This window comes from Hyaena hyaena, unplaced genomic scaffold (genome assembly GCF_003009895.1).
Source record: "Hyaena hyaena isolate Hyena2069 unplaced genomic scaffold, ASM300989v1 scaffold_313, whole genome shotgun sequence".
In the NCBI taxonomy this organism is placed as follows: Eukaryota; Metazoa; Chordata; class Mammalia; order Carnivora; family Hyaenidae; genus Hyaena; species Hyaena hyaena.
The window spans coordinates 1,003,439-1,029,447 of record NW_024080945.1 but is presented as its reverse complement, the minus strand read 5'-3'; the positions used below and the strand labels follow the sequence as shown (position 1 = coordinate 1,029,447).

Here is a 26,009-nt window from a genome sequence, read left to right as displayed (position 1 = left end):
AAAAAAAAAGTTGACTCTCAGGGGCACCTGGGTGGCTCAGTCAGCTAAGCATCTGACTTCGACTCAGGTCAGGATCTCACAGTTCCTGGGTTTGAGCCCCACATCAGGCTGTCTGGTGACAGCTCGGAGCCTGGAGCCTGCTTTGGATTCTGTCTCCCTCTCTCTCTGCCCCTCCCCTGCTCACACTCTGTCTCTCTCTCCTTCAAAAATAAATAAACATCAAAAAAAAAAAAAGTTGATGCCCAGATATCTGAGGGACTTCCCTAAAGCTCAAAGCAAGTGAACAGAAAAGTTCTTGTTATAGTTTTTTCCTTTAAAGCGGGCCACAACCCTCCTATCTATGAAATTCTTCAGCACTTCGTAGCACCCATAGCACTAGTTCACACATGGTGCAGTTCTTCTGCTTGGGTCTTACTGCCACTTTAAACCACGAGCTCCTTGTAGACGGGGACTATGTCTCATGAACCTCATAGTGCCTGGGTCAGGATCTCACCCAGAGCGGCCACTCTAGGTAGTATTTTTTCAATAAATACACATAATGCCAGAGACAGGAATTGGAATGCATACACAAACACAGAATAGATTGAGCCACTAAGAGTAAGCAGAAGTTCAATGGCAAGATCGACTTTTAGATATTTTATTACTTGCATGTGCATGTTTCTAAGAAAACTTGGTTCTTTCAATGCTTAAAAATACAGATATGGTCCTGAGAGGGGTCCCCTTTGAACACCATTATGCTGTGGCTCAGGTAGTTAACAGGTATGGCGACATCATGTATAATTTGTAGTTTATACAGAGATCAGACCAATTATGTGTTGCTAAAACAATTACTTCTTATGGTCATGATAAAAGTTTCAAGGACGTCCAAAATAAGTTGTCTAATGTGGTCCAAGCATTTCCCTTGCCATCTTCTTAGTCCTATACGTAAACTATTCACAAACAATTATCTGCCTTTTCATGTCCAGATTGAATTATAATTTCACCACAAAAGGTTTGTAACAAAAGGGGACATGATTTCCTTTGCTCCTTTTGATTTTCCAATATAAAATCTACTGACATTTTGGGGGACCTTGGTGGCACATGTGGTTAGGCGTTCAGCTCAGGTCATGATCTGCAGGTTCGTGAGTTCAAATCCCATGTCATCCTCTGTGCTGACAGCTCAGAGCCTGGAACTTGCTTCAGATTCTGTGTCTCCCTCTCTCTCTGCCCTCCCCTGCTCACACTGTCTTTCTCTCTCTCAAGAATAAATAAAAAACAAAACAAAACAAAATCTACTAACATTTTAAAAGAGGTAACAAAACCATCTTCTTGAGGGCTATTTCTTGAAAACTGACCACTTCAGATTAAAAAGAAAATCACGTTTTTCAAAGCCAGCACATTGTAATAGAGAAATATGTTACTTACGACTTTGAACTCCTTTCATTAAAATTCTGAAATGCTTACTTCATCTATTCATCATGAAGTCCCTAGCACCCGTACTGCAGGGTGGGGGTGGGGGACTTCTCAATGCATGCAACTGACTAAAACAATGAATCAGATTTGGAAACCAAATATAAATCTCCTGTTTTGTCAATGCCAATCCACATTGTGGGCATTTTTTGTAAAGGCACCTATACCTTCTAAGAGCCTTCAGTTCACTACAGAGCCAGGAGAATGGATGCTCTCCAGTTGTTTTCAAGATCTGAAAGCTACCGTCTTCATTGTTTCCAAGAAAATTTTACTCTACCTTCTCAGAATCCCACTCCTTCCTCTTCATTTGCAACTTGTAAAACTCATACCAGCATTTAAATCCCCTGCAGCTTGCTGTTCACATCTGTTCCACCTTCATCACTCTCTTAAAAATGTTAGCTTTGCATCTTTGTGAACCACTGAACATCTAGTAAAGTTACGACAAGCTGTTTCTAATAAGGCAAATGTGCTGAGTGATATATATTCTGAGGCAAAGGAGTTCCAGGACTCAGGCACAGGGCGCAACAGAGTCAAACTCCAGGCCTCCCTAAAAGTCCTAGCTCTGATGGCATTTCAGCAAAACTCGATTTTTAAAAATGCAAGAAAGAATCTTCTGTGTCCTTGAAGAGCCAGAAGGCATCAGCATCCTAAGAAACGTGATCTGTCATCATTTTCCTGACCCACGAAAGCCAAATGTGCAGGTCCTTGCAATGTAACCACCTTCCATCCCTCCTTTCTAGCTGTGTGCATTCACCGAGAAGTTCTCCAGCTGCACGATGCCTGGTCCCCAAAGCAATCACAAATACCTATCATTTCAGGAACTACAAGGAACTCAAGTATGTACTAGGCATGCTGCTTGTCCTCTGGTTGCATATAGTCTAGCTAAAACTAACAAAACATAAAACAATTATCCTTGGGAGAAAAAGCACATTTCCCCCCAAAATCATTTTAAATGTATTTTTTACACTTATTTATTTTTGAGAGAGGGAGAGTTAGCGAGCATGAGCTGGGGAGGGGCAGAAAGAGGAGGAGAGAGAGGACCTCAAACATGCTCCACACTGTCAATGCAGAGCCTGACGTGGCGATCGATCCCATACCCATGAGATCATGACCTGAGCGAAAATCAAGAGTTGGGTGCCTGGGTGGATCAGTCGGTTAAGCGTCCGACTTCGGCTCAGGTCATGATCTCATGGTTCGTGGGTTCAAGCCCCGCATTGGGCTCTGTGCTGACAGCTCAGAGCCTGGAGCCTGTGTCAGATTCTGTGTCTCCCTCTCTCTCGGACCCTCCCCTGCTCACGTTCTCTCTCTCTCTCTCTCTCAGAAATAAATAAAACATTAAAAAATTAAAAAAAAAAAAAAAAAAGAGTTGGACACTTAACCAACTGAACCACCCAGGCACCCCCAACATCATTTTAATACCTCTTACAGCCCCTTCTCCAGGCAGAAAGTGATGAACCCCAACTTATCTCAAGATAATTTAATTGTATGTAAAGAAATATTTCTAAACATATAGATCAGATTTCCAGCACAGTGAAGAAAAGCCTACTCCCTTTTAATTTCTCTAAATTAAAATCTTTCAATGACATTTCAAATGTTACTTCTTTATAAAACTCTCTTAAGCATACTTATTGCTCTGAATTTCTTATCTGTGTGTGTGTGTGTGGTGGAGGGGGTGGAATATGTGTGTGGTAGAGAGAGATTCCTTTTGTTCTGCTAAATTACTAATTCTTAGAGGCCAAGCCTGGTTCTCCTAATGTTTTTCTTGTCCCTAATTCCACCAAACAATAAAAAAAATCTGAGAATTTGGTTTGTAAAGCAGCTTCTTGATAAAGTACCTTTTAATTAAATGGTCTTGTAAATTTGTGTTTTCATGTATGATGGCTGCTTAAAACAGCACCCACTGGTTACTGTGACCCTTCAGCTGCACTGCCCTAAGGAGACACCACAGTGGTACCTTGTCAAAGCCTCTGTTTTCATTCAACTGTGTAAATAGCAGGACTGGGATCACCTTAGGGAAAGGACTTGAGCAAGCACCCTATTCACCTATTATGTCCAGAGTCCACCAGATCTTCAGCTCTAAGCATTTCCACCAATGACCAAGAAATCCTCCGGACATATTAAGCACAGTGTGGAGTCCACGGGCAAAAGGAGGAAAAGAGAATGTAGACCTGTGACTGAATCCCTCCATCCTGCAACTAGCCTCCTCTCCTCACCTCCCTGCCCGGCCAGCTACAACACACTCTTCAAGTCCCGCCCAAAGGTCACCTCCGCCAGTGTTTCCTCAACCTTCCTCCTCCGTGCTGTCTTAGAGAAAAGCTGTACCTCCTTAATACACCATCTGCCTATATAACTGCATATTCTACATTCATTAGAATTGTGAGGATTTAAGCAAATACCTACCAACACAATGCCTGGTGTAAAATATAACTCAGTACCGGCAGCTCTTGTTACCAGTATTCATGGCATCTACCAGCCAGTGTCTCTTCCCAGAAAGAACTACCACTTGTGGAGTGTGTAGTATGTACCTCGTAGTCCTAAGTCTTTGACAGTCTCATCAAGATGTGACACTTGACTTGCTTAATCAAGTAAGGAAAGCAAAGTATAAAGGCAACAAAGGTCTCCATGGCCATCAGTGGAAATGTTGCTATAGTTTCTTGAGTCCTGTTAACAAAAACAGCAGTGCAAAGCACACTACTTCCTACCTCCCAAATCCAGAATCTAAAGGGCTCCCCTTGGGGGAAAAGAACTCCACTCTACGTAGACGTGCTTTGTGTTGCACAAAGGAGTATGTTTCCCTCTCGTCCTGTTCGGTACAGTCACCCTCCTCTCTTTGCACAATCAATCCACTGTTCACATCTGCAGCCCCAGCTGCCATTAACAGCCTGTTCTGGCAACCATCTAACTTTGAAACGGTGCCTGAGATCTCTTCACAAACCCCCATTTCTCTGGCATTATAAATACTGGCTTGCCAATGCTCAATTTCATCAAGTTGAAAGACCACGGTTAATCTGAAAGACAAGTGCCAAATCGGTTCGCGTTTCACCACACTGTTATGAGAATTGAGTCAGACCTCCTCCCAAAATTAAAGCACTATATAGTTCAGGTCATGTCGAAGTTTTCCTGTTAGTGCCAAGCTTCAACACTCTTCTCTTTCATTCCTTTCTCCTAAGTCAGAAATGTGAAGAGTCATAAAAAAAGAAGAGTTAGATGTCGTTCACCTTGACAAAGGTGGCCCACAGTGGAAGGAAGCTGGCCACTGAAGCCTGTCTGATCCCTGGAACCATCTCCAACCACCGCAATTTGCAAAAGCAGCTTTGTGGGCACCGACTCCAAGCCCTGTATGTGAGCATTATCTGCTCCCGTGCATCAAAGAAGTACCAGAGTAGTCACCCCTATTACTGGTGACTTCTAATGGCAGACACCACTTTCCCATTTAAAAAGCGGCCGAGTAACAGTTGCCTTTTGGCAGAGATTAATCATTTTCTTTATCGACGCCTAGATGTGCACACCAGACGATGTCTTGAGTCACAGTCAATACTGCCTGACTGGGAAGATGTCAAAGCATCCTAAAGACTCAACGCAAGCCAGCAGTCTGTGTCGTGCACCGACAGCGCTAACAAGGCAGTGGCCCTGGTCTCCTGGAATTCAGACTCCGTTGCAGGAAACAGCTAAGCCTTGGGGAAGAGCCACTCTGCACCGCAGCTTGAATCTCTAGGGGTGCGTGGAGAAGTGGCTCTTTAAAGAACTGGTTTGTCTTTGTCATAAGCATCTGCTGGACTGGTCAGGACAGAATTAAGAGCCCCCCACTTGTAAAGCCATCACACTCTACTAGAGGGAAGTAACCAAGAGAAGGAAAGAGTGTGCGCTGCATAAGGCAGTGCAGACACGGGAAGATGGGACAGTAACACTGTGGCGGGGGAGGGGAGCTGAGGAGCAAGTCTCCAAATAGGTTTCTGGAGAAGGTAAAGCTTGGGCTGAATTCTGATAGACAATCATGAAGAAGACAATAAGAAAGGCCCTCCAGGTAAAGCGGGAAGCTGGCAAGCAACAGAGAAAAGGAGGCAAGTGTGACTGGCATTATAGGTGGGAAGAACTGGGGGCGGGGGGCAGGCCAGGGGAGACTTTGTGCTCCTTACTGAGACGCCTGCTGGCAAAGGACAGGGCTTCCCTCTCACTCTGGAAGGATCACTGTGGCAGCGATGTGGAAGATGGATCCAATGGGTGTGAGGCGAGTGACAAAGAGGTCAGTTAGCAAATCATTATGATGAAGGTAAATGTTTTGAATTCTCAGCCTCAGGGGGGATGCAGAGAAGCTATAGTGAAAGTCACTTTTTTTTGCTCAGAAACCTGTATCTTATTTATTCTAGAAGTAGCATCTTACCTTTGGACAATTGTACTAGCAGCCACTCCAGCCACTTGGTTCCCAGGGAGGGACTGCCATGATTTTATGTGGCATAAAAAATCATTTATTCTAGGGGCACCTGGGTGGTCCAGCCAGTTAAGCGCCTAACTCTTGATTTTGGCTCGGGTCCTGATCTCATGGTCATGGGATTGAGCCTGGCGTAGGGTTCTGGACAGAGCATGGAGCCTGCTTGAAATTCTCTCTCTCTCTCTCTCTCCCCCTCTACTCTCCCCCTTGCTCACATGCACGCTCTCTGTCAAATAAAATAAAATAGAGTCATATATTCCATGCATGATTGCTGGAGGAAGGAGGCAGGGAGAGGCCCCCATGTGCGTGGGGCCACTCAGTCCAGAATCTCTAGGCCATAGGTAAGTGGCCCTAAATAGTGGATGTCTTGGGATTTCTGGATTTGGGACTAAGGAAGCCAAACTAGTCTCTCTCAAATGACTGATGCTATAAAAACCTGGGATTATTGAGGCCATGCTTCTAACCACAGGAGCCACAGACAGCAAGCAGTGAGAGACAGAAAGGAAGGGACCCACATGGGAACGGACATAGGAGAAGCGACTGCCATGTGAACCCCAGCCACCTCCTGAAGTTGAGTCCAGACGCCCCAAAGTCATCCTTGTAACTTTATCTTGCGCTCCCTCCAGCTTGAGTTCTGGTCGCTTTCAGTGGACAGACCCCACTACTACCGGAGGAAATAAATGTTGAGAGATGTCGAAGGACGAAGTCACCAGGCTGGGTCACCCTGGAATACAGGACTGAAGGTAGGGTGTGAATTTCAACAGCCCTGTGAGAAAAGGCACCAAAACATCCAGAGTTTCAATAAATTTGGAAGCAGGAATGAGTCCCAGACCAATATTATAACAGGGCGGAGATCTGCTCCTCTTACACCGCAAACGTACACATTAATGGTGCGTGAGCAATGTAGTACTAACTGAATTCCAACTTGTTCCGGTACCCCATTCTTTTCCGGTTTAATCCTCTTATCAGTCAGTTCTAAAATCCACTTCACTGGTTGTGAGGGACGGAGGTGAAGGTGTCACAGATGTACAATCTGTGGTTTTTTTCCTTCTGGTGCTTTCATGCTCTGATTGCTTCACCACAAAACAAAACAAAAAACAACTAGCCACCCGGATAACATCACCAACAGCATATTCACAAGGTGGTTTGGGAGTTTTCAAACACAAGAATATTTCTTTATCATCAAAAACAGCCTAAAAGATAAGCTGCAAATGTCTGTGTATGTGCCGCATGGCTGTTGCTCACCAAAAATGAAAAAAAATGCAAATAAACCCAGATTGAGGGGCGCCTAGGTGACTCAGTTGGTTAAGCATCTGATTCTTGGTTTCGGCTCAGGTCATGATCTCATGGTTTCGTGACTGGGCTGGGCTCTGTGCCGGTGGTGCAGAGCCTGCTTGGGATTCTCTCTCTCCCTCTCTCTACCCCTCCCCTGTACACGCTGTGTTTGTCTCTCTCAAAACAACAACAACAAAAAAACCCGGATTGAATTTGGGTCACCAAGACACCACCTGCCGTGAGCGATCTCTGGGTCTGCTTTAGACCAGACCAGCACCTCGTCTCCTTTGCAGACCACCCCTGCTGGACCAGGGCTGGGGGTCCAGCACAGAGAAGTAGACGCTGGGTGGACGGCGAGGCCCCAGGTCGGCAGAGATGTTAAGCCCAAGGTACTCCAGGGACTGTAGACATTTACTGCGCAGTCAGACCAAACTGAGAAGGTCGGCAGAGCTCATTCTGCCAGAGGGAGGGAAGGGGAGAGAGATTCCGGAGAGCCTGCCTGGCCCAGTAGGTTTTGGAGACGGATCACACACAGTTACAGTGGGGACATCTGGCTCTGAACAAAGCCAGAGAGAAGGAAAGCGGAGACAGGCAGAGAACCTGCAGAAACTGCAATACAGAAACGTACGGCACCATGCTTCTGAGGATTTTTTGGTTTCTTGGGAGTTTGTTTTTGTTTTTTTTGTTTTTTTTTTTTTTTACAAATGTGACTTAGGATGACAGTGTTGTGGACTGTATTACTGTTCCGGATTAGTCACTGTCCTCCCTGGAAGGGGATTACACACCCCTGCCTGTTCCCATGTGACTGCAGTGCTCTCATAGGACCAATGTAATTCCTGACCCGCTGACATCAGGCTTGGCCATGTGACTTGCTTCAGCCAATTAAACGTGGACAGACAGCCACTGCTAGTTCAGAGCCAGGTAAGAGGCCACTGCCTGGTCCTCCCCTCTCTCTCTCCCTGCAACAGGAAGAGCACGTCCCAGAGAGGGACCGCTGCTTTAGACTGGGGCCCAGACCATAGCCACACGGTGCAGAGTCATAGCTGGCCTCAGCTGACACAGAACACCTAAGAAATAAGCCTCGGGGGTCTCAAGCCACTGAGTAGTGACTGGAGTCACTGCTGCGTCACAGAGCATTCGCTGACGGGCACACAAAGTGGTTATTATAAAGTGAATCTAATTTTTTTTAATGTTTTATTTATTTCTGAGAGAGAGAAAGGCAGCATGAGCAGGGAAGGGTCAGAGAGAGAGGGAGACACAGAATCTGAAGCAGGCTCCAGGCTCCGAGCTGTTAGCACAGAGCCCGACGTGGGGCTCGAACTCAGAAACCAGGAGATCATGATCTGAACTGCAGTCGGACGCTCAACCGACTGAGCCACCCAGGCACCCCTTATAAGGTGAATCTAGATTGCTCTCACCCGATATCTTCCACTCAATTTATCCTACATCCTGCAGACAGATACAACTTCGTGCATATTCTGATCATGTCACTTTTAAAAAGCTTTTTTTGTAATTCTAGTGCAGTTAATACAGTGTTATATTAGTATTAAATGTACAATACAGTGATTTGACAGGTCTACACATCACTCAATGCTCATCACAGTAAGTGTATTCTTAATTACCTTCACCTTTTTCACCCATCCCCCCACCTCCCACCCCCTCTGGTGACCATCAATTTATTCTCTACAGTCAAGTCTTGCTTTGGGTTTATCTCTTTGTTTTTCTCATTTGTTTCTTAATTTCCACATATGACTGAAATCATATGGTATTTGTCTTTCTCTGACTTATTTCACTTAGCATTATACTTTCTAGCTCCATCCATGTCACTGCAAATGGCAAGATTTCATTTTTATGGCTGAGTAATATTCCATTATCATAGATAGATAGATAGATAGATAGATAGATAGATAGATATAGACAGGCAGACAAACATACCCATCATCTTTATGCATTCATCTATAGATGGACACTTGGACTGCTTCCATAATTTGGCTATTGTAAATAATACTGCAAGAAATACAGGGTGCATGTATCCCTTTGAATTAATTTTTTTAAATTCTTTGGGTAAATATTCAGTAGTTGAATCACTGGATCATATGGTAGCTCTAGTTTTCTTTCTCTGAGGAACCTCCACACTTCGTTTTCCAGAGTAGCTATACCAGTTTGCATTCCCAACAGTGCTAGAAGGTTCCTTTTTCTCCATATCCTTGCCAACAGTTTTTTGTTTTTCTATCATCAAAAGATTTTAGACATTCTGACAGGTTGAGGTGATATCTCATTGTGGTTTTAATTTGCATTTCTCTGATGATATATTTTTTTACAAGAGCGAGAGAGCCCCTTCAGGCAAGTTGGGGAACTGCAGAGGGGTAGAGAATCTTAAGCAGATCCCACACCCAGCACAGAGCCCAATGTGGGACTTGATCTCACGACCATGAGATCATGACCTGAGCCAAAATCAAGAGTCAGATGAGCCACGCAGGCACCGCATCCACCATGTAACTTTTTAAAATGTTTGTTTGTTTGACAGAGAGAGACAGAGACAGTGCGTGCAAGTGAGGGAGACATAGAGGGAGATACAGAATCTGAAGCAGCTCCAGGCTCCAAGCTGCCAGCACAGAGCCCAATCCGGGGCTCAGACTCAAGAACCGTGAGATCATGACCTGAGCAGAAATCGGACGCTTAACCAACCAGGCCATCCAGGCGCCCCCATATAACTTTTTTATACAAAAATCCTAAATGATTCTGCATAGCCTACCGGAATGACACAGACTCCCAAACCCTCTGTTAGTTACCTACTTTCCTAGTTTTTAATATGCAACTTCTTTTCCCGGTACTCTACAATCTAAGCCAAGTATGCACCTTCCCAAGGCACTTGTGATATGGTGATAAATATATTTTTGGTTTTCATCCCTAGTTCCTGATACAGAACTCCTAAGTCCCTTGGAATTTTCTGAGTGACACAAGGGCTTTTACTCTTGACACAGAGCTTCTAACCCCCTTAGAATTCCCCGAGCGATAGAAGCCTCTGTTGTTCTAAGTGAGGCAACTCATGCTGGTCTCCTGGATAGCTTCATGATGGGGTTAGCTGCCAAATAGACCAAGGCTTGATTAGAAGCTTGCAACTGTCAGCCCCACAGCCTGCCCCAGTTCTCTGGGAAAGGGAGAGGAACTGGAGATTAGTGAAGAACTGATCATGCCTGTGAGATCAAGCCTCCATTAAAACCCCTAAATAACAAGATTCAGAGAGCTTTCAGGTTTGGTGAGTGCATCCCGGTGCCAGAAGGTGACACATTCCAACTCCCGTGCTTGGGACACTTCCAGACCTTGCCCTGCAAACCTCTTTAATTGGCTGTTCAACCGTACCCTTTATGACAAACCAGTAAACCTAGGTAAACGTTCCCCTAGGTTTTGTAAGCCATTCTCGCAAATTATTGAACCCGAGGGGGGTCTCTTGGGAGGCTCTGATTTGTAGCAAAGTCAGATGGAAGTAATGGTAACGTGGGGGCCCACTACTTGTAACTCTAGGGTCTGAAGTGAGGGTAGTCTTCTGGGGCTGATCCCTATACCCCCCGCCCTCCAACCTGCGTATTCGGGGCTAACTCTGGGCAGTTAGGGTCAAAGCTGAATTAACTTGTAGGATCCTGTTGGTATCCAAAGAGAATCAGAGAATCACTGAAATAGCCAATGATGTTTATCATCCTCTCTTTTGTGTTACCTACAGGACTGGTAGCTTTAAACTTCCTTTCTTATGATTTCTTTCTTTAAATTTCCTTTCTTTCCTTATGATTTCTAGAGGGCAGGGTCAAGTTTAATCACCTCTTGAATGCCACAACCTCCTCATACAAGACTTTTCAAAATGTTCTCAATTAATACTTGTCTAATAAATGACTTCTGAATGGGCAAGGAAAAAATGATTCCTAGGAAAAACACAGACCAGGGAGGCTATGCTGCCATGGAGCCCATGCAGCTGAAACACCCGTGGATCCAGATATAAAGGCGGAAATGTAAGGGGTGGCTGAGGCCATGCTGTAGGTGGACGCTGAACAGGATGGATGCTGAAGAGATGCCCCATCCTCAGTCATGTGTTTGGCCACAAACAGTGCCATCCAATAGAGATATAATGTGAGCTACATATGTAGCTGAAAATGTCTTCACACACACATTAAAAAATAAAGACAGGGGCACCTGGGTGGCTCAGTCAGTTAACGGCTGACTTCAGCTCAGGTCATGGTCTCAAGGTTTGTGAGTTCGAGTCCCAAGTTGGGCTCTGTGCTGACAGCTCAGAGCCTGCAGCCTGCTTCAGATTCTGTGTCTCCCTCTCTTTCTGCCCCTCCCCCACTCATTCTGTCTCTGTCTCTCAAAAATAAATGTTAGAAAAATAAAATAGATAAAAACAAATTTTAGTATTTTTTACTTAATCTACTATATCCCAAATATTTGCTTTATATATATTTTTTTCTCATACGAAGTCTTTCAGGTCTGATGTGCATTTTGTATTTATAACACATCTCAGTCCTGCCCAGCCACACAGCACATGCTCGAGAGCCACATGTGGCTACACAGTTGCTAGACTGCATAGCGTCAATCTAGAACTCCTCTCGTCAGAAGTCAACAGTTAGCTTTCAAGAAATACACAGGGTACCTGGGTGGCTCAGTCAGTTAAGCATCCGACTTCAACGCAGGTCATGATCTCATGGATCATGAGTTCGAGTCCTGTATTGGGCTGTGTGCTGAAAGCTCAGAGCCTGGAGGCTGCTTCAGATTCTGTGTCTCCCTCTCTCTCTGCCCCTCCCATGATCATGCTCTGTCTCTCTCTCTCTCAAAAAGAAATAAACATTAAAAAAAAGAAAAAGAAATGCACAAGGTGAAGGGGTCAAGGCAACAGAAAATGATGGCAGGTCACAAACTGAAAGCAATTACACCACACTTGAGGTGGAAAAAGCTGTGCCTGGGAAGACTGTCTCCTTGTTTTTGAGCAGTTTTTGCAAAGTCAGGCTTCTGGTATGTTGGTATGACTATAATGGATACTGCCTGTGATATAACGTCATTTTCTTCCGCCCACAACTTTGCCAACAAACTTATGGAAATATAAGAGGGATCAAACAGCTTGAAGTTCCTAAGCACACTTGTTCCTAAACACACTTGAAGATAATTTTTTTTTTTTAAAAAGGATTTAAAGTGAGTTTAACTGGGGCGCCTGGGTGGCTCAGTTGGGTAAGCATCCAACTTTGGTTCAGGTCATGATCTTGTGGTTCACAAGTTCGAGCTCCACATTGGGCTCTGTGTTGACAGCTGGGAGCCTAGAGCCTGCTTCAGATTCTGTATCTCCCTCTCTCTGCCCTCTCCTACTAGCACTCAGTCTCTCTCTTTCTCTCTAAAATAAATAAACACATATAAAAATAAATAAAGTGAGTTTAATTAACAACACCAAATTGATCCAAATAAATCATACACTAATTTAAGAGGTATTAAACACGATGAACAAGAGTTGGGGGGGGGGGAAGCAAGCCAAGTTAAAAAGGAGATGAGCCTAAAGGAAGTGATCTTGCAGACTTACACCTCCCCAAACTCCTTCCTGCTTCCCTCTGTCCTTGCTCCATAAAACCCAACAAATAGAAAGCCTGCTTTACACTAACCACATGTTATAACAGAAAGAACAGGAGATCAGAAAGCCTAGGACTGGAGCCAAGCTCTGTCCCTAGACGGTTTGGACCGAGTCCATTCCCTAACATCCACCTCCTCTTTGAAGAAGAGGGTCTGAATGGTCTTGAGTTCAGAAACCTCCTCCAGCCCTACAGCACTCATCGGGAACGTTTCAATAAACACTGACAGAGAAGAGAAACAGGAAAAAGAAGAAGAATTCACTTGTGCTTCAATGTAGCTCCTCAAGAAGGACACTTGTACCAGAGAGGACAAGTGTGAGAAGTGAAGTTCTCAGAATGTGCCAGACTTTCTGAGGGCCACCGGGGGGGGGGGGGGGGGTGGGGTCCAGACCATTTCCTTTCTGAGGACATTTTCCTGTTCTCCTGCAAAAGAGTGTGTGTAAAGGCATAGTTAGACAGTGATTCTCCACACACATGGGTCTCTTCTCCCTCTGTACCACCTCCTGCCAAAATCCAAAATGTACGAGAAGGTGGTTGAACGAACAAACAAATAATAGCCCTAAAACAAAAATCTTAGATTCAAAACTAATCACACTGATCAGGAAAAAACGCTCCTATCTACTTCAACCCTGAAAACTATGAGACAGAGCTATTTTGTTTGTTTTTTGTTTTGTTTTAACTAACCAGGAGGCATACAGCAAGTGTCTCCGTGTTTGTCTAAAAGCTTACTTTTCTTTTTAAGGGAAACAGGACACACTCCTATAAACATTGCATAAGAGCTACTGGCGAGAAGATTAAGAGGTATGTGCTTTGGCCTATGCTGAAATAAATGCCTCTCTGTTCAGGAGTACACACTTTTAAAATGTAACACTCACCAAAGAGAAAAATCCAAATGCATGGCACAAGACAAGTTATACAAATATAAATGATTTCCTTTACCATCCTAACATGCTACAGTCACATGCTATACATAAGAAAAAATTTGATCTAACTTCTTAAAAGTCAACCAGAGAAATGTCTTCATCCTTTCCTTGACTTAACACTAGAAAAGATAACTTTTTTTAAAGTTTATTTATTTATTTTGAAAGAGAGAGAGACCAGGGCGGGCAGAGAGGGAGAGAGAATCCCAAGCAGGCTCTGAGCTGTGAGCGCAGAGCCCAACATGGGGCTCAAACTCATGAACTGTGAGATCATGACCTGAGCTGAAACCAAGAGTCAGAAGCTTAACCAACTGAGCAACCCAGGCGCCTCTGGAAAAAATAACTTAAAAACAGAAAAAACCTAATTTGCACAGAACAAGTATCTAAGTCGGGGCGCCTGGGTGGCTTAGTCGGTTGAGCGTCCGACTTTTGCTTAGGTCATGATCTCGCGATTCGTGGGTTCGAGCCCCGCGTCGGGCTCTGTGCTGACTGCCAGCTCAGAGCCTGGAGCCTGTTTCAGTCTGTGACTCCCTCTCTCTCTCTGACCCTCCCCTGCTCACGCTATCTCTCTCTCTCCTAGAAATAAATTTAAAAAAAAAATACTAAAAAAAAAAAAAAGAACAAGTATCTAAGTATCCTAAATGCCACCACACCAGCAAGGCCACATGTGAGTGTCTGGTCTCCCTTCTTAGTACTTCCTGGTTCTTCATCCTCTCTCCATTCACCAGAGCAGGCTGAGTTCCAGGGTGCCAGCCTCTATTCTCTCATCTTCTGTTCCTCTTAGCCCTCTCTTCCCTAACAACTTGATACATAGTCCTTCCGTCTACCTGCTGTCTCCTCCACCCAAGAACTTAGCTGCCCTTCCCAGGGCAGAGACGGCAAACTTTGTACAACTTGCGAGGCATCGACATCAGATGCTTTGCCGCCATTCCCAACTCAACCGACTCCAAAACCGAACCCACCAACTTCTGCTGGCACCAAACCAGCTCTTGCTTCTTGTGTTCCTGCTGGATTTTCAGCCGTTCTGTTTCAAATTCCATAGTCCTCTCTGATTCTGTTATATTGTCCCCTATATGCTTTCAGCATCCAAGTCCTGGATGCTCTGTTTCTACAATGGCTTGATAATTCCCCCTTCCGCTTCTCGCGTGTCCTGGCACTGCTTCGGTGCAGACCCTTATTCCCTCTTTTCTGGCACATTTTACGGAATATCATACCCTCTCCAGCCGCTCCCCGCCCCGCACTCACCAAACCCAATTTATTCTACACTCTCTTTCACATTAACCTACTGAAACACAGCCTCAACTGTGCTGGTGCTCTGTTCAAAACAGGCAGTAGAGAGACCCTGAAGGCATCAAGGCCTTCCAAGATGTGTTACCCAAGACTCCCTCCCCTTCATGAACTGCTGGCCCGACTCTGTGCCTTATCACTATCTGAACACAGTGGATATTCTTTTCTCCATCTCTTGGCACATCCATCCATAATCAAAATGACCAAATATATGTGGGGTTTTAATAAAAAGGTCTTGGGCATTTTTCACTAAGTATATATCTAAGTATTTAATGTTTTTGACGCTACTATAAATTATTAGATTTCTGTTAAATTTTATTTTCTAACTGTCCATTGCTACGATAGAAAAACACAGTTTGTATTTTGACCTTTTTCCTGCCACCTTGCAATTTTTAAGTTCTAGGAGCTTGTTTGGAAGTTTCTTAATGTTTTCCAAGTATGTGACTGTACTGCCTATAAATAAAGATGCTTTTGCTTCCTTTTCTCCAATCCTAGTATCTTTTGTTTCTTTTTCTTGCCTTATTACACTGGCTAGGACCTCTAATCAATGCTAAATAGAAGTGACTACGGCAATATCTTTGCCTTATTCCCTATCTTAGGTGGAAAGTGGTGACTCTTTCACCACTAAGTATGATGACAGCTGCATATTTTAATGGATGCTATTTACCACATTAAGAGGGATTCTGTGTACCTCCAGTTTGCTTCAAGTTTATACATAAGTGTTGAATTTTGTCAAATGCTCTTTTTCTGCATCTACTGAGATGATCATATCATTTCTTTTTTATTCTGTTCATATGGTGATTACACTTATTTTTTCATAATAATAGACCAAAAAACTTTTAAGCTTATTTATTTTTAAAGAGAGAGCGCAAGTGGCAGAGAGGCAGAAAAAGGGAGAGAGAGAGAATCCCAGGCAGGCTTTGTACTATCAGTGCAGGGCCCAATGCAGGGCTTGAACCCACAAACCATGGGATAATGACTTGAGCTAAAGTCTGATACCCAACTGACTGAGCCACCCACGCTTCCCTAGACTTTTTTTTTTTTAAAGCAGTTTTAGGAGTACAAACAACTGAGCAGATAGTGCAGAGTGCTCATATACTCCCTCTGCTTGGTTAAACCCAAATTGGTTTTGCCTATTAATAACTGGATTAGTGTGTTACACTTGTTATCACTGATGAACCAATAATTGATACATTATTAAGTAACCTCCATAGTTTACATTTGGGTTTACTCTTTGGAGGTATACAGTTCTATGAGTTTTGATAAATGCATAATGTCATATATGCACCATTATAGTAGTATACAAAACGGTTTCACTGCTCAAAAATCCTGTGCCTCACCTATTCATCCCTTTCTCCTCCTGCTCCCCCTGGCAACCACTCATTTTTTTTTTTTCTCTTTGAAGGTAACCAAGTTTTCATTGAACTTTAATTTGGATTTTAAGTGAATCTGCCATATTATAAGTACTGACTTAAAGATATCTACTACTAATAGTGACTATGGAAATAGCATTCTAAGAGTATAAAGAATATGATACCTTTCCAGTATAACAGTTGCATAGGAATAGTGCTTACTCAACCAAATATTCAAAATGACAGTCTCTGTCTTCTCCTAATCAGCACTGCTATTGTCAAACATTTCTTAGTAAAATGCACAAAATCCATACACAATAGAAGCAGTGCATGTTGCCAATGGATGATTATCATTATTCACCATCATCATATCATTAGACGAAATTTGAACAACTGCCCAAAACAGACAACACACAGAAAACAAACAAACAAGCACTCCTTAAAACACAAATTAATGACAAGAGAAGCCATGTTGCTGGTTCTAATGCACCCTCTGAGGTCTTTCTTTCCTTTCCTCATTCGGTCAACAGTCAATGTAGCTGCCACGTGCTATGGGTACTGTCTCAGGTACACCACAAATTTTTGTAATGTCTGCAGGTTTCTCTTTTCCAGAATGTCATGTAGCTGGACTCCTACAGTATGTGGCCTTTTCAGATTGGCATCTTTCACTTAGCAGTATGCAGCTAAAGTTCCTTCACGTTTTCCCAGGCTTGCACTATATGGATATCCACAGTGTGTTTATCCCTTTACTTACTGAAGAACATCCTGGTTGCTTCCAGTTTTTTGCAGTTCTAAATGAAGCTGCTGTAAACATTTACGTGTAGTTTTTGTATGGACAAACATTTTCAGCTCATTTGAGTAAACCCCTAGAAGCAGGATTACACAGCTACATGATAAGAATAGTTTAGCATTGTAAGAAACCTCTACACTGTCTTCCAAAGTGGCTATATCACTTTTCATTCTCCCCAGCAATGAATGGCAGTTCCTAGGGCTCCACTTCTTCATCAGCTTTGGAATTGTCAGATCTCTGGATTTTAGTTCTTCTAATAGGTATGCAGTGGCATCTCATTGTTGTTGTGATGTTCAATTCCCTAATGACATATGATGTGAAGCATTTTCATGTCCCTGTTTGCCATCTGTATATCTTCTTTGGTGAGGTGCCTGTTTAGGTCATTTGCCCTTCTTTTAATTGGGTAGTTTATTTTCTTATTGTTGAATTTTAGGAGTTTTTTTTTTTTATATTTTGGATAAGAGTCCTTTAGCAGATGTGTTTTGCAAATATTTTCTCCTAGTCTGTGGCTTCCTCTTCATTCTCTTCAGAATGCTGTTAGAGAAGTGTGTGCTTTTAACGACGTCCCAGTAATCAATTTAATTTTATAGGTCACACTTTCGGTGTTGCACCTAAAAGGTCATCAGCAACCCCCAAGATCTCTTAGATTTCTTCTATGTTGTCTTCTAGAAGTTCTACAGTTTTGCATTTTATATTTATATAAATATATATTTATATCTATGATCCGTTTTATATGAAAGGTATAAAGTCTGTATCTAAATTCATTTCTTTGCATACTGATGTCCAGTTGTCCCAGCACCATTTCTTTCATATTTCATTTTTGGTATTTTCTACTAACCTATCTTCTAATTACTGAATTCTCTCTTCAGCTGGATCAAGTATGCAGCTAAACCCTAACACTAAATTCTTAATTTTGGTTTTGGGTTTGTCAGGGTGAGCATTTCTGCTGGATTATTTTCCAAATCTGTTTTGTCACTTTTTATGGTTTCTAAACCTCTCCAACATTTTAAAATCTTATCTTTTATCTCTTTAAATATAATAAGCATAGTTATTTTAAAGTTCATGCTTAACAGTTTGAACACTGAAGCATCTGTGGGTCTATTTCTATATTTCATTATTTCTGCTATCTCCTATTCACGTTGGCTTATCGTGTAATGCATCTTGTTGTCTTTGATGGTGTGCAGACACTCTATTTTTAAAATGGTCTATGGAATCTTTAGCGATTTGGGATTATATCTGCTTCTGCCAGGTGCCTATAAGAACCTCCATTCTAGGACCTCTTTGACCCAATCTTAGTGCTTGAGATTTCCTGGACCACACAAATAACTTGTAACCACACAGGAATCCATGTGAAGACTGGTTTATTTCTATTTCATCTTTATACCCCAGCCAAGGCTGGGTCTCAATCTACTCTGCCAATCCAAAGTATAAAGAGTTTTTACCAAGGACTCCACCTCTGGCAAACTCTGAGCTCTAACACTGTCGTCCTCCCCGGCTCCCCAGACCCCACGAGGCTGTCAGAAACACTACTTTGTCTTTAAACTGCTCTGTTGGAATGGTGTACACCCAAACACAAGGTTCACTTCTCTAAATTTCCACCTCCTCTTGGAGCTTGGTTTGGCAATTCTTCACTAACATGGTATTTCTCCAGTGCCTTCAAGCACAGGTTATTAATATTAAGTCCAGTCCTAGCTATCCTCAGATCTGCAGAAGTCAGAATAGGACCCTTCATCCTAGGACTTCCACAAATATTTTGCCTCTTGTGGCCTTTAACACAATTGACGTTATATTAAATTGTGTCTAAATCAGACCCCCCAATAGAATGTTAGGATCGGGTCTGATTCATGAAGCATTTTGTCCCCTGCCCAGAACAATTATTTGTTAAACTGAACCAACCAGTCTTTTAAGATTTTGCTAATTCAGCATGTCAAATATCTCACTGCTTCAAATCAATAAAATTTCATGTTTATATAATCATCATTAAAAACACCTTTCCCATTCCAACTTGCTTTCAATATTTCAGTTTCTGAAAGAAAAAACCTTATTTATTTTAACGTCTTTTTTAAAAATAATGACTCTACTGTATCACTTATTTGATTCCAAGATGATCTTTATAATTTTCAGATGTGTCTTACGGCATGCATATATATATATATTTCACTGTGGTGACTTGATATCGATTTTATTTTGAAATTTTCATGATACTTCTTAGTTACTATCAATAGAACACCTAGGAAAACCACTAAGCTCTATATCCTGAATAGAAAGTAACCTAGAAAATTTTTAGGTATAAAGAAATTAGTGATTTTTTGTAAATGTGTTTTTGTGTCTCTTTCTAATTCCAGTGCTTCTCCTTCAGTAAAGAGCCATGTGTAGAATCACTCAGGATTTCATTGCCTTTTTCTGGAGGGGGGGAAAGAATGAAATGTATCACAAGGATGGCAGTCTGTTCTTAAACCTCTGGGAAGAAGAGCAAGGGGAGAAGAGGAGTGCTTAAGTCACTCGCCTCTTTCTGAGTAGCAAAGAGACTTCTTTGACTGCAGCTTTTAGGGACTATGACTCCCTCAACAATATAGGGAGGTATAATAATATAATAAAGGGAGAACCTTCTAATTCCCCAGATTTGGCCCAGATGCCAGTGATTACCTTCCTATAACATCATATATTTCCTCTTTCTTAAAAAATCTCATACTTTTGTTAGATATATACCTTTGCCAGAGTTAAAACTCCTAAGTGCCAAGGACAATTCCTAGATCTCCTTCAATAAACATAAAGGGTAACATTTTGCGGAGTGTCCATTACTCTAAAAGCTAAGTTAGACTTTCCTTCATAGCCCTAGAGGCAAGTAAGCCAAATCTGTTCTGAATCCCTTGCCCACCCCCAGCACATCTTAGATTCTGACCCTGCAATGTGTGTTGGGTGTGGAGCCTGTCTCAATTCCATCTCAGAAACCAAAGCTATAACCAGCCTTATTGGTAAGGGACTGGTTGAATTTCTCCTTCCTTTTGGTACTAAGTGTCCCTTGACACCCAATAAAATACTCACCAGTAACAAAATCAGTCTTCAATTATTCAGGAGTTGATCATTCAGATCCTGTCTTTCTCGTATTCTTTTTCCCCACCTACTCTCTCTCAACTTGTGGGTTGCTCACTGGTAAATACACCACACCACTGGAGGCTGGCCAGAGCAAGGAGAAGAATTCCAGTCCTGGACTTTGTGAGGCATTAGAAACTCCAATGGAGGACCTGGAGTTGGTGGATGGCTTAACGCCATCTGAAAGTCTGGAGAATTTTCCTGATGCTATCAACTACTCTTGACAGGACACAAAAAAGATCATCTGTTCTGTCAATAATCATTCTAGGCTTACCGGTCCTGTCCTTCCATGTTCTAGGTGGGGATTCTCCACAGTACCATCTTCAGCACTTACTCAGTGTGTGAACTAAGACACGGTTTCATCTCTGAGCCTCATTTCATCATTGACAAAACAGAAACAGTAAGCAGACAGGTTTGCTCTAAGGACCAGAGCATTAATTCCAAGAATGACATAATGTAAAAAAACTGCTTTGTAAATGCAGAGGAGCATTCTAATTTCATAGCATTACTGACATTAATTGTTTTTTCAGGGTTTAAGTAGGGCATTCTAATTTTATAGCATTACCAACATTAATTGTTTTTCATGGTTTAAGTTTTAATGAGAATGTCAATTTTTCTTCTTAATGGGAGAGGTGTTTCACATGGGTTACTGTGCTGGATGAAGTCCTGGATATTTACACACTTAGTATGAGTGCCAAATTCCATTTCAGTGCTTACCTTGGGAGGTTTCCTTAATGATGGAAACAAAAAATTTCAGCGGCAGAAGTGGAAAGGGTTGTCAACACAGCAGCCACGTCAGAGGAAAGCAATGAAAGAGAAAAAACATAAGGGAAACTCAGCATCTTGGTAACATGATCTGAAAGATACTCTATAAAGATGAGAAGCCAAATTCACTTTGCTGCCTTAAGTGATACACTATTACATTTGCACAAAAATATATTATAGGCATAATGGGTTTCTTTCCTGGTTTACAGAGAATGGATTCAGTGACTCAGAGGTATTTTTAATGATTCTAAGTAATGCCAACAGAAGAGCATCCAGATAAAGAAAGCATGTACAATCATATTGTACATGGTCCAATACTTTTAAACTAATTTTCACATTTAAGTTTTCTTAAATTAGTATTAAAATATATGTATTTTTCCTTTGATAAATATTCTAATTTACATGGGATTTCCCCCCCATTTAAAAGCCATAGTTCTCAACAATTTACACATATTTCATCACTGAAGAGAAACTGAAGAGCAAGTTACAGCCTTCTCCCATAACCAGCCACGCGAGCACATTTTTCCATGTTAATATCTCCCAAAATGAGTGGAATTGCCACCTGGAGAAAACTCCGAAAAGCAAACCATTTTCAAAGTAAGAAACCAGTGGGCTGACTTGCCTTGTAAATATTTTCCATGTATACAAAATTGAAAAGCTGAACTATGATTTTTCTGAAATGTGAGCCTCTGACAGTTCTCAGCCTTCTTGACGTGGGTGTTTTTAATCAGCCTCCAGTATCATCAATTCATAAGCTATAAAATTATTGTTGAGCAGAGATGGGAGAGATTTCCCCATGGCTTTATTCCTTCTTCACAAGGAATAAAGCCTGGAGGATAAGAAAATGGATTTTCCAGGGCAGAGGGCATGGACAGCAAAAGGTACAGGCAAAAACAGCACGGTGACCTTTCTCCAGCATTGGGCCCTGCACTCTTCACAGAGCTCTGAGGGCCCCAAATAAAACCCAGAGCTCAGCGGCAAGGAAAGAATGTCCATGCTTTCCAAAATCAGGTGGACAGTCCAAAGTTTTAAACATAGGGAAAGAAAACTGAGACATTCCATAAAGATGAATCTTCTTGAAATTGTATGACTGAGCTCAAAGGATCCTTTAGGTTATTACCTCAGACAGGCACAGTGGGGATGTGATTTTTTATCTTCAGGTTATAGAGGGGATCCTGTCTAGAAAAACTCATATTTCTGGCTGCCATCAAGTAAGTGTCAACATTCTATCCACCCTTTCAAACAGGATAAATATTTATGGATGTTATACTAGAAATGCATGTGTGCTTTTAATCTCAGAAAGCCATGGATCTTTACTCTGTGCATCAACTTTAAGGTTTCTGCCAAGAAAGTTTCCTTAAGTGGAACACCGCTCTGGAAGGCATCTGCTCTGAACAGGTCCAACAATCATGAAAGCAGCATGCACAGTACTTTTGACTAAACCTTCTCTTATGTTGCTTGCCTTACTTTTTAAAAGCCATTTAAATTGCTGCTTTAGTTAACAAAGGACAGACAAGTCACTTGGGTTATAATAAGGCAATCATACGAAACAGCACGGACCAAGTTAATAAAATAAACATTTTATGGGAAGGCTACGATGAGCCAAGCAATCTAATGGAGGTGGAATGTGCTAACAGGAATCCCAGGGATCCCTCCAGAGTTTGTGTGTGCTTCTTTGATGCCACAACTGTATAATAATCATCACCAGCAGCAAAGTACCAGTGTGGTTCACAGCCAGTAGTCTATTCACCTCCTGAGCTAACAATAAAGCTATCCTATATTGATTGGCAAGCCAATATGGTTTGCCTTATTCTTATTAGGAAACCAATCTTATTTCAGCATTATAAGTATTTTAAAATATAGATGACTTTCCCGTAGAAAGACAGCACATCATACAGGAATGACAACATGATTCTGCCACATTTTTCTGCTCTGCAGGATTGCTTAAGAATAAATGAGGGGTGCCAGAGTGGCTGAGTTACTTAGGCGGCTGAATTCGGCTCAAGTCATGATCTCACGGCTTCTGGGTTCAAGCCCCGCGTCAGGCTCTGTGCCGACAGCTCAGAGCCTGGAGTCTGTTTTGGATTCTGTGTCTCCCTGTCTCTCTGTCCCTCCCCTTGCTCATACTCTATCTCTCTCAAAAAAAAAAAAAAAAAAACCACACTAAAAATTTTTAAAAAAAGAATAAATGGAGACTGAGGAGCATGGGGAAAAGGGAAGTCACTAAACGGACACGCTGCTACCCAAATTTACTCATTGTTTAATTTAGAACAAAGATCCTTACTCAAGAAGGAAAAGTATGTCACTTAGTGTACCAAAACTGTACTTCATTAATTGGTAAACCTTCCTTGAGATGTGAATTAAGAGATAAGCAACTAAGTCATCCTAATTCAGCATTTACTACCAACATTTACTACCCCAATCCCCAGAGGCTACATGACATTTTCTGATAGTTGTGGAGAAAAAGTTTTCCATTATGAGTAATACTTACACCACAACCAAATATAGTATGCTATCCTTTGAAAAGAACTAATACGACATTATAATGTAAAGATACTAGTCTTCACACAAATATATGAAAAAGGATGAATAATATAAACCCTCTATCAGAAACATATCTTTTTCTAATTATGGTCTTTGTTGATTGTTATCAATAAAGTCTTATCAGCAAAGAGTTTCATCTGACTCTCCATCACATCCAGACCATCGTGGATACCAGCATGGCTCAAAAAGAGGCAACGTCCTTAGCCAAGCAAACATTCAATCAGCTACAAGAATACCCCTTCACACAGACCTCACTGACCGACAGACACAGGCTTGGTTGCTGACTCATCAGAAAACGGAGCATGCCACTGACACTTAGGTAAAGGCATGTGTGTTCCTGACCACTCTCACTGCCCAAATTCTCATTCATTTTTACTTTTTATTTTTTTTTAATTTTTTTTTCTAGGAGATAGAGAGAGAGACAGCATGAGCAGGGGAGGGTCAGAGAGAGAGGGAGATACAGACTCTGAAATAGGCTTCAGGCTCTGAGCTGGCAGTCAGCACAGAGCCCAACATGGGGCCCGAACCCAAGAACCGTGAGATCATGACCTAAGCGAGTCGGACGCTTAACAGACTAAGCCACCCAGGTGCCCCAATTTTTAAAAACTCCTTGTTTTTGGTCATGTGATCCTCTGTAAGTTATCATGAGACTTTCTGTGTATATATTCCAAAGAAATAAACTGAACATAATCTGACATTTTAGAAGCCAATAAGGTTGTGTTTCTAGATCCCAGGATTTGGAGAGAAAATAAGGAGGTGCATGCTGGCTGGCACTTAATATACTCTCAATAAATGTTGGTCATTATGTTTACTGCCTCTGTGTGCCAGGTTACCTAAGGATCATATCCAAAACTTCAGGAGTGAAATAAAATAGAATGAAGGGGTTGGACTAGAATGTTTCCAATCCCTTCCTATGCAGAAACTGTTTCACAGTAATATATAATGTTAGAAACCCTGGTGGGAATTCTTTGACCCATTTCATAATTTTGTATGGTCCATAAAGAAGAAAGGGTTTATTAAATCAACTGTACTATTTTCAATTAGTGAATCATATCAAAATTTTCCCTAACATTTATTGTATGTTAAAATAAATGGACTGCTCCCCATTTTCCAAAAAAGAAAGAAAGAAGAAAGAAACTAAGGAGGTACAGTTCTACATGGATAGCAGGGCTACTTTACAGAACACCAAAGCTGCCTTTCTCTCTCAGGATAAGCAGGTCAGTGGATCTCTTCAAGGTCACCCACATCAGGTATATGACAATTCCTGTCATTTCCATGTCTTTATCCACTTCTGTCTTCCCAGTCTGCCTGATTAGATTTCCCCACTCTCCAAGACACAGCTCAAAGCTCAGTTCAACTATGTCAAGTCCTCAACCGTTGTGTGAGACTACCTTGGCCTTTACCACCTCAGATATGATACCCCAAGGATCTCCATGGTGAACAAAACAGCTCAGCACTTACTGGCATACATAAAGTCCTATAGCCTTCAGTAATTTTGTCTCTCTTTAAATCTCACATATCCTTAAAATTTAAACTCCCTGAAAGCAGAGGTCACGCCACATGCTACTTTCATGACCTTAACCCTCAACCCTACATATTTATGCAGAAATGAAGACACAATAAGAACTCAGAACTAATTTTTTACATTAGTGAGTCAGACATAATCCAGATGTGAAGATTTTCTTCAATCACCCACCACAGTCTCAAAATGTGGGGGTAAAGACTGCTCACATTTAACAGGAGGGAGGACTTCAGAGATTGTTAGAAAACGTAGAATCTTTTGAATAACTTATTTAAAAAAATAGCTATTTCTCTAGACCACCATTTCATACAGAGAAGTTCAAATCTGACATTAACAAGGGTCAAACCCTCAAAAGCTTCAGAGGTCAATTACGTTCAGAAAGGCAATTTGTTGGGGGGCAAGATGGATGAGAAGTAAGGAGCTCCGTACTTGTACTCACGCCCATACATCACACGGAAAAGATCTGAAACCATTGGAAACCTTACAAAACCTGAGAGATTGGGAGAAAAAGGATGCAGAATCCACTGAGAGAGGCTTTTAACAGCTACCTCCAGAAACAAGCTAGAGTTCACAAGGTGGAGAGTCCCAAATATCACTACGAATAGGAAAATAAAATAACCAAGGTCCCAACAAGAGAGACCAAGAGATACCATTCAAAAAACACTCTCTGAAAGGATAGGCCCTGGAAAGTCAAACAGTCTTCTTGGATATAGCAGCACTCATAGAAACAGAAAGCATAACAGGTCTTTAAAACCAACAAGAACCGGAAAGCTAACTAAAATGACGAAACAAAAGAGCTCTCCTCCAAAGAAACACCAAGAAGAAATGACAGCTAATGAACTGCTCAAAACAGATATCAGCAGCATCACTGAACAAGATTTTAGAATAATAATGGTAAAATTAATAGCTGGGCTTGAAAAAAACATAGGGGACATCAAAGAAACTATGGCTACAGACAGAATGGAAAATAAAAATAGGCA

At 41.9% G+C, this 26,009-nt stretch overlaps 1 protein-coding gene across 4 annotated transcripts in view; it reads right to left on the bottom strand.

Annotated features, from left to right (window-relative positions):
• Positions 1-26,009, bottom strand: part of KIF13A (kinesin family member 13A) — a 216,955-nt gene that overhangs the window by 109,467 nt on the left and 81,479 nt on the right. For all 4 annotated transcript variants that reach the window (XM_039248577.1, XM_039248579.1, XM_039248578.1 and 1 more), the window contains exon 3: positions 20,916-20,928. In XM_039248577.1, the coding sequence (XP_039104508.1) occupies positions 20,916-20,928 (13 nt within the window). The remainder of the gene's footprint in view (positions 1-20,915; positions 20,929-26,009) is intronic.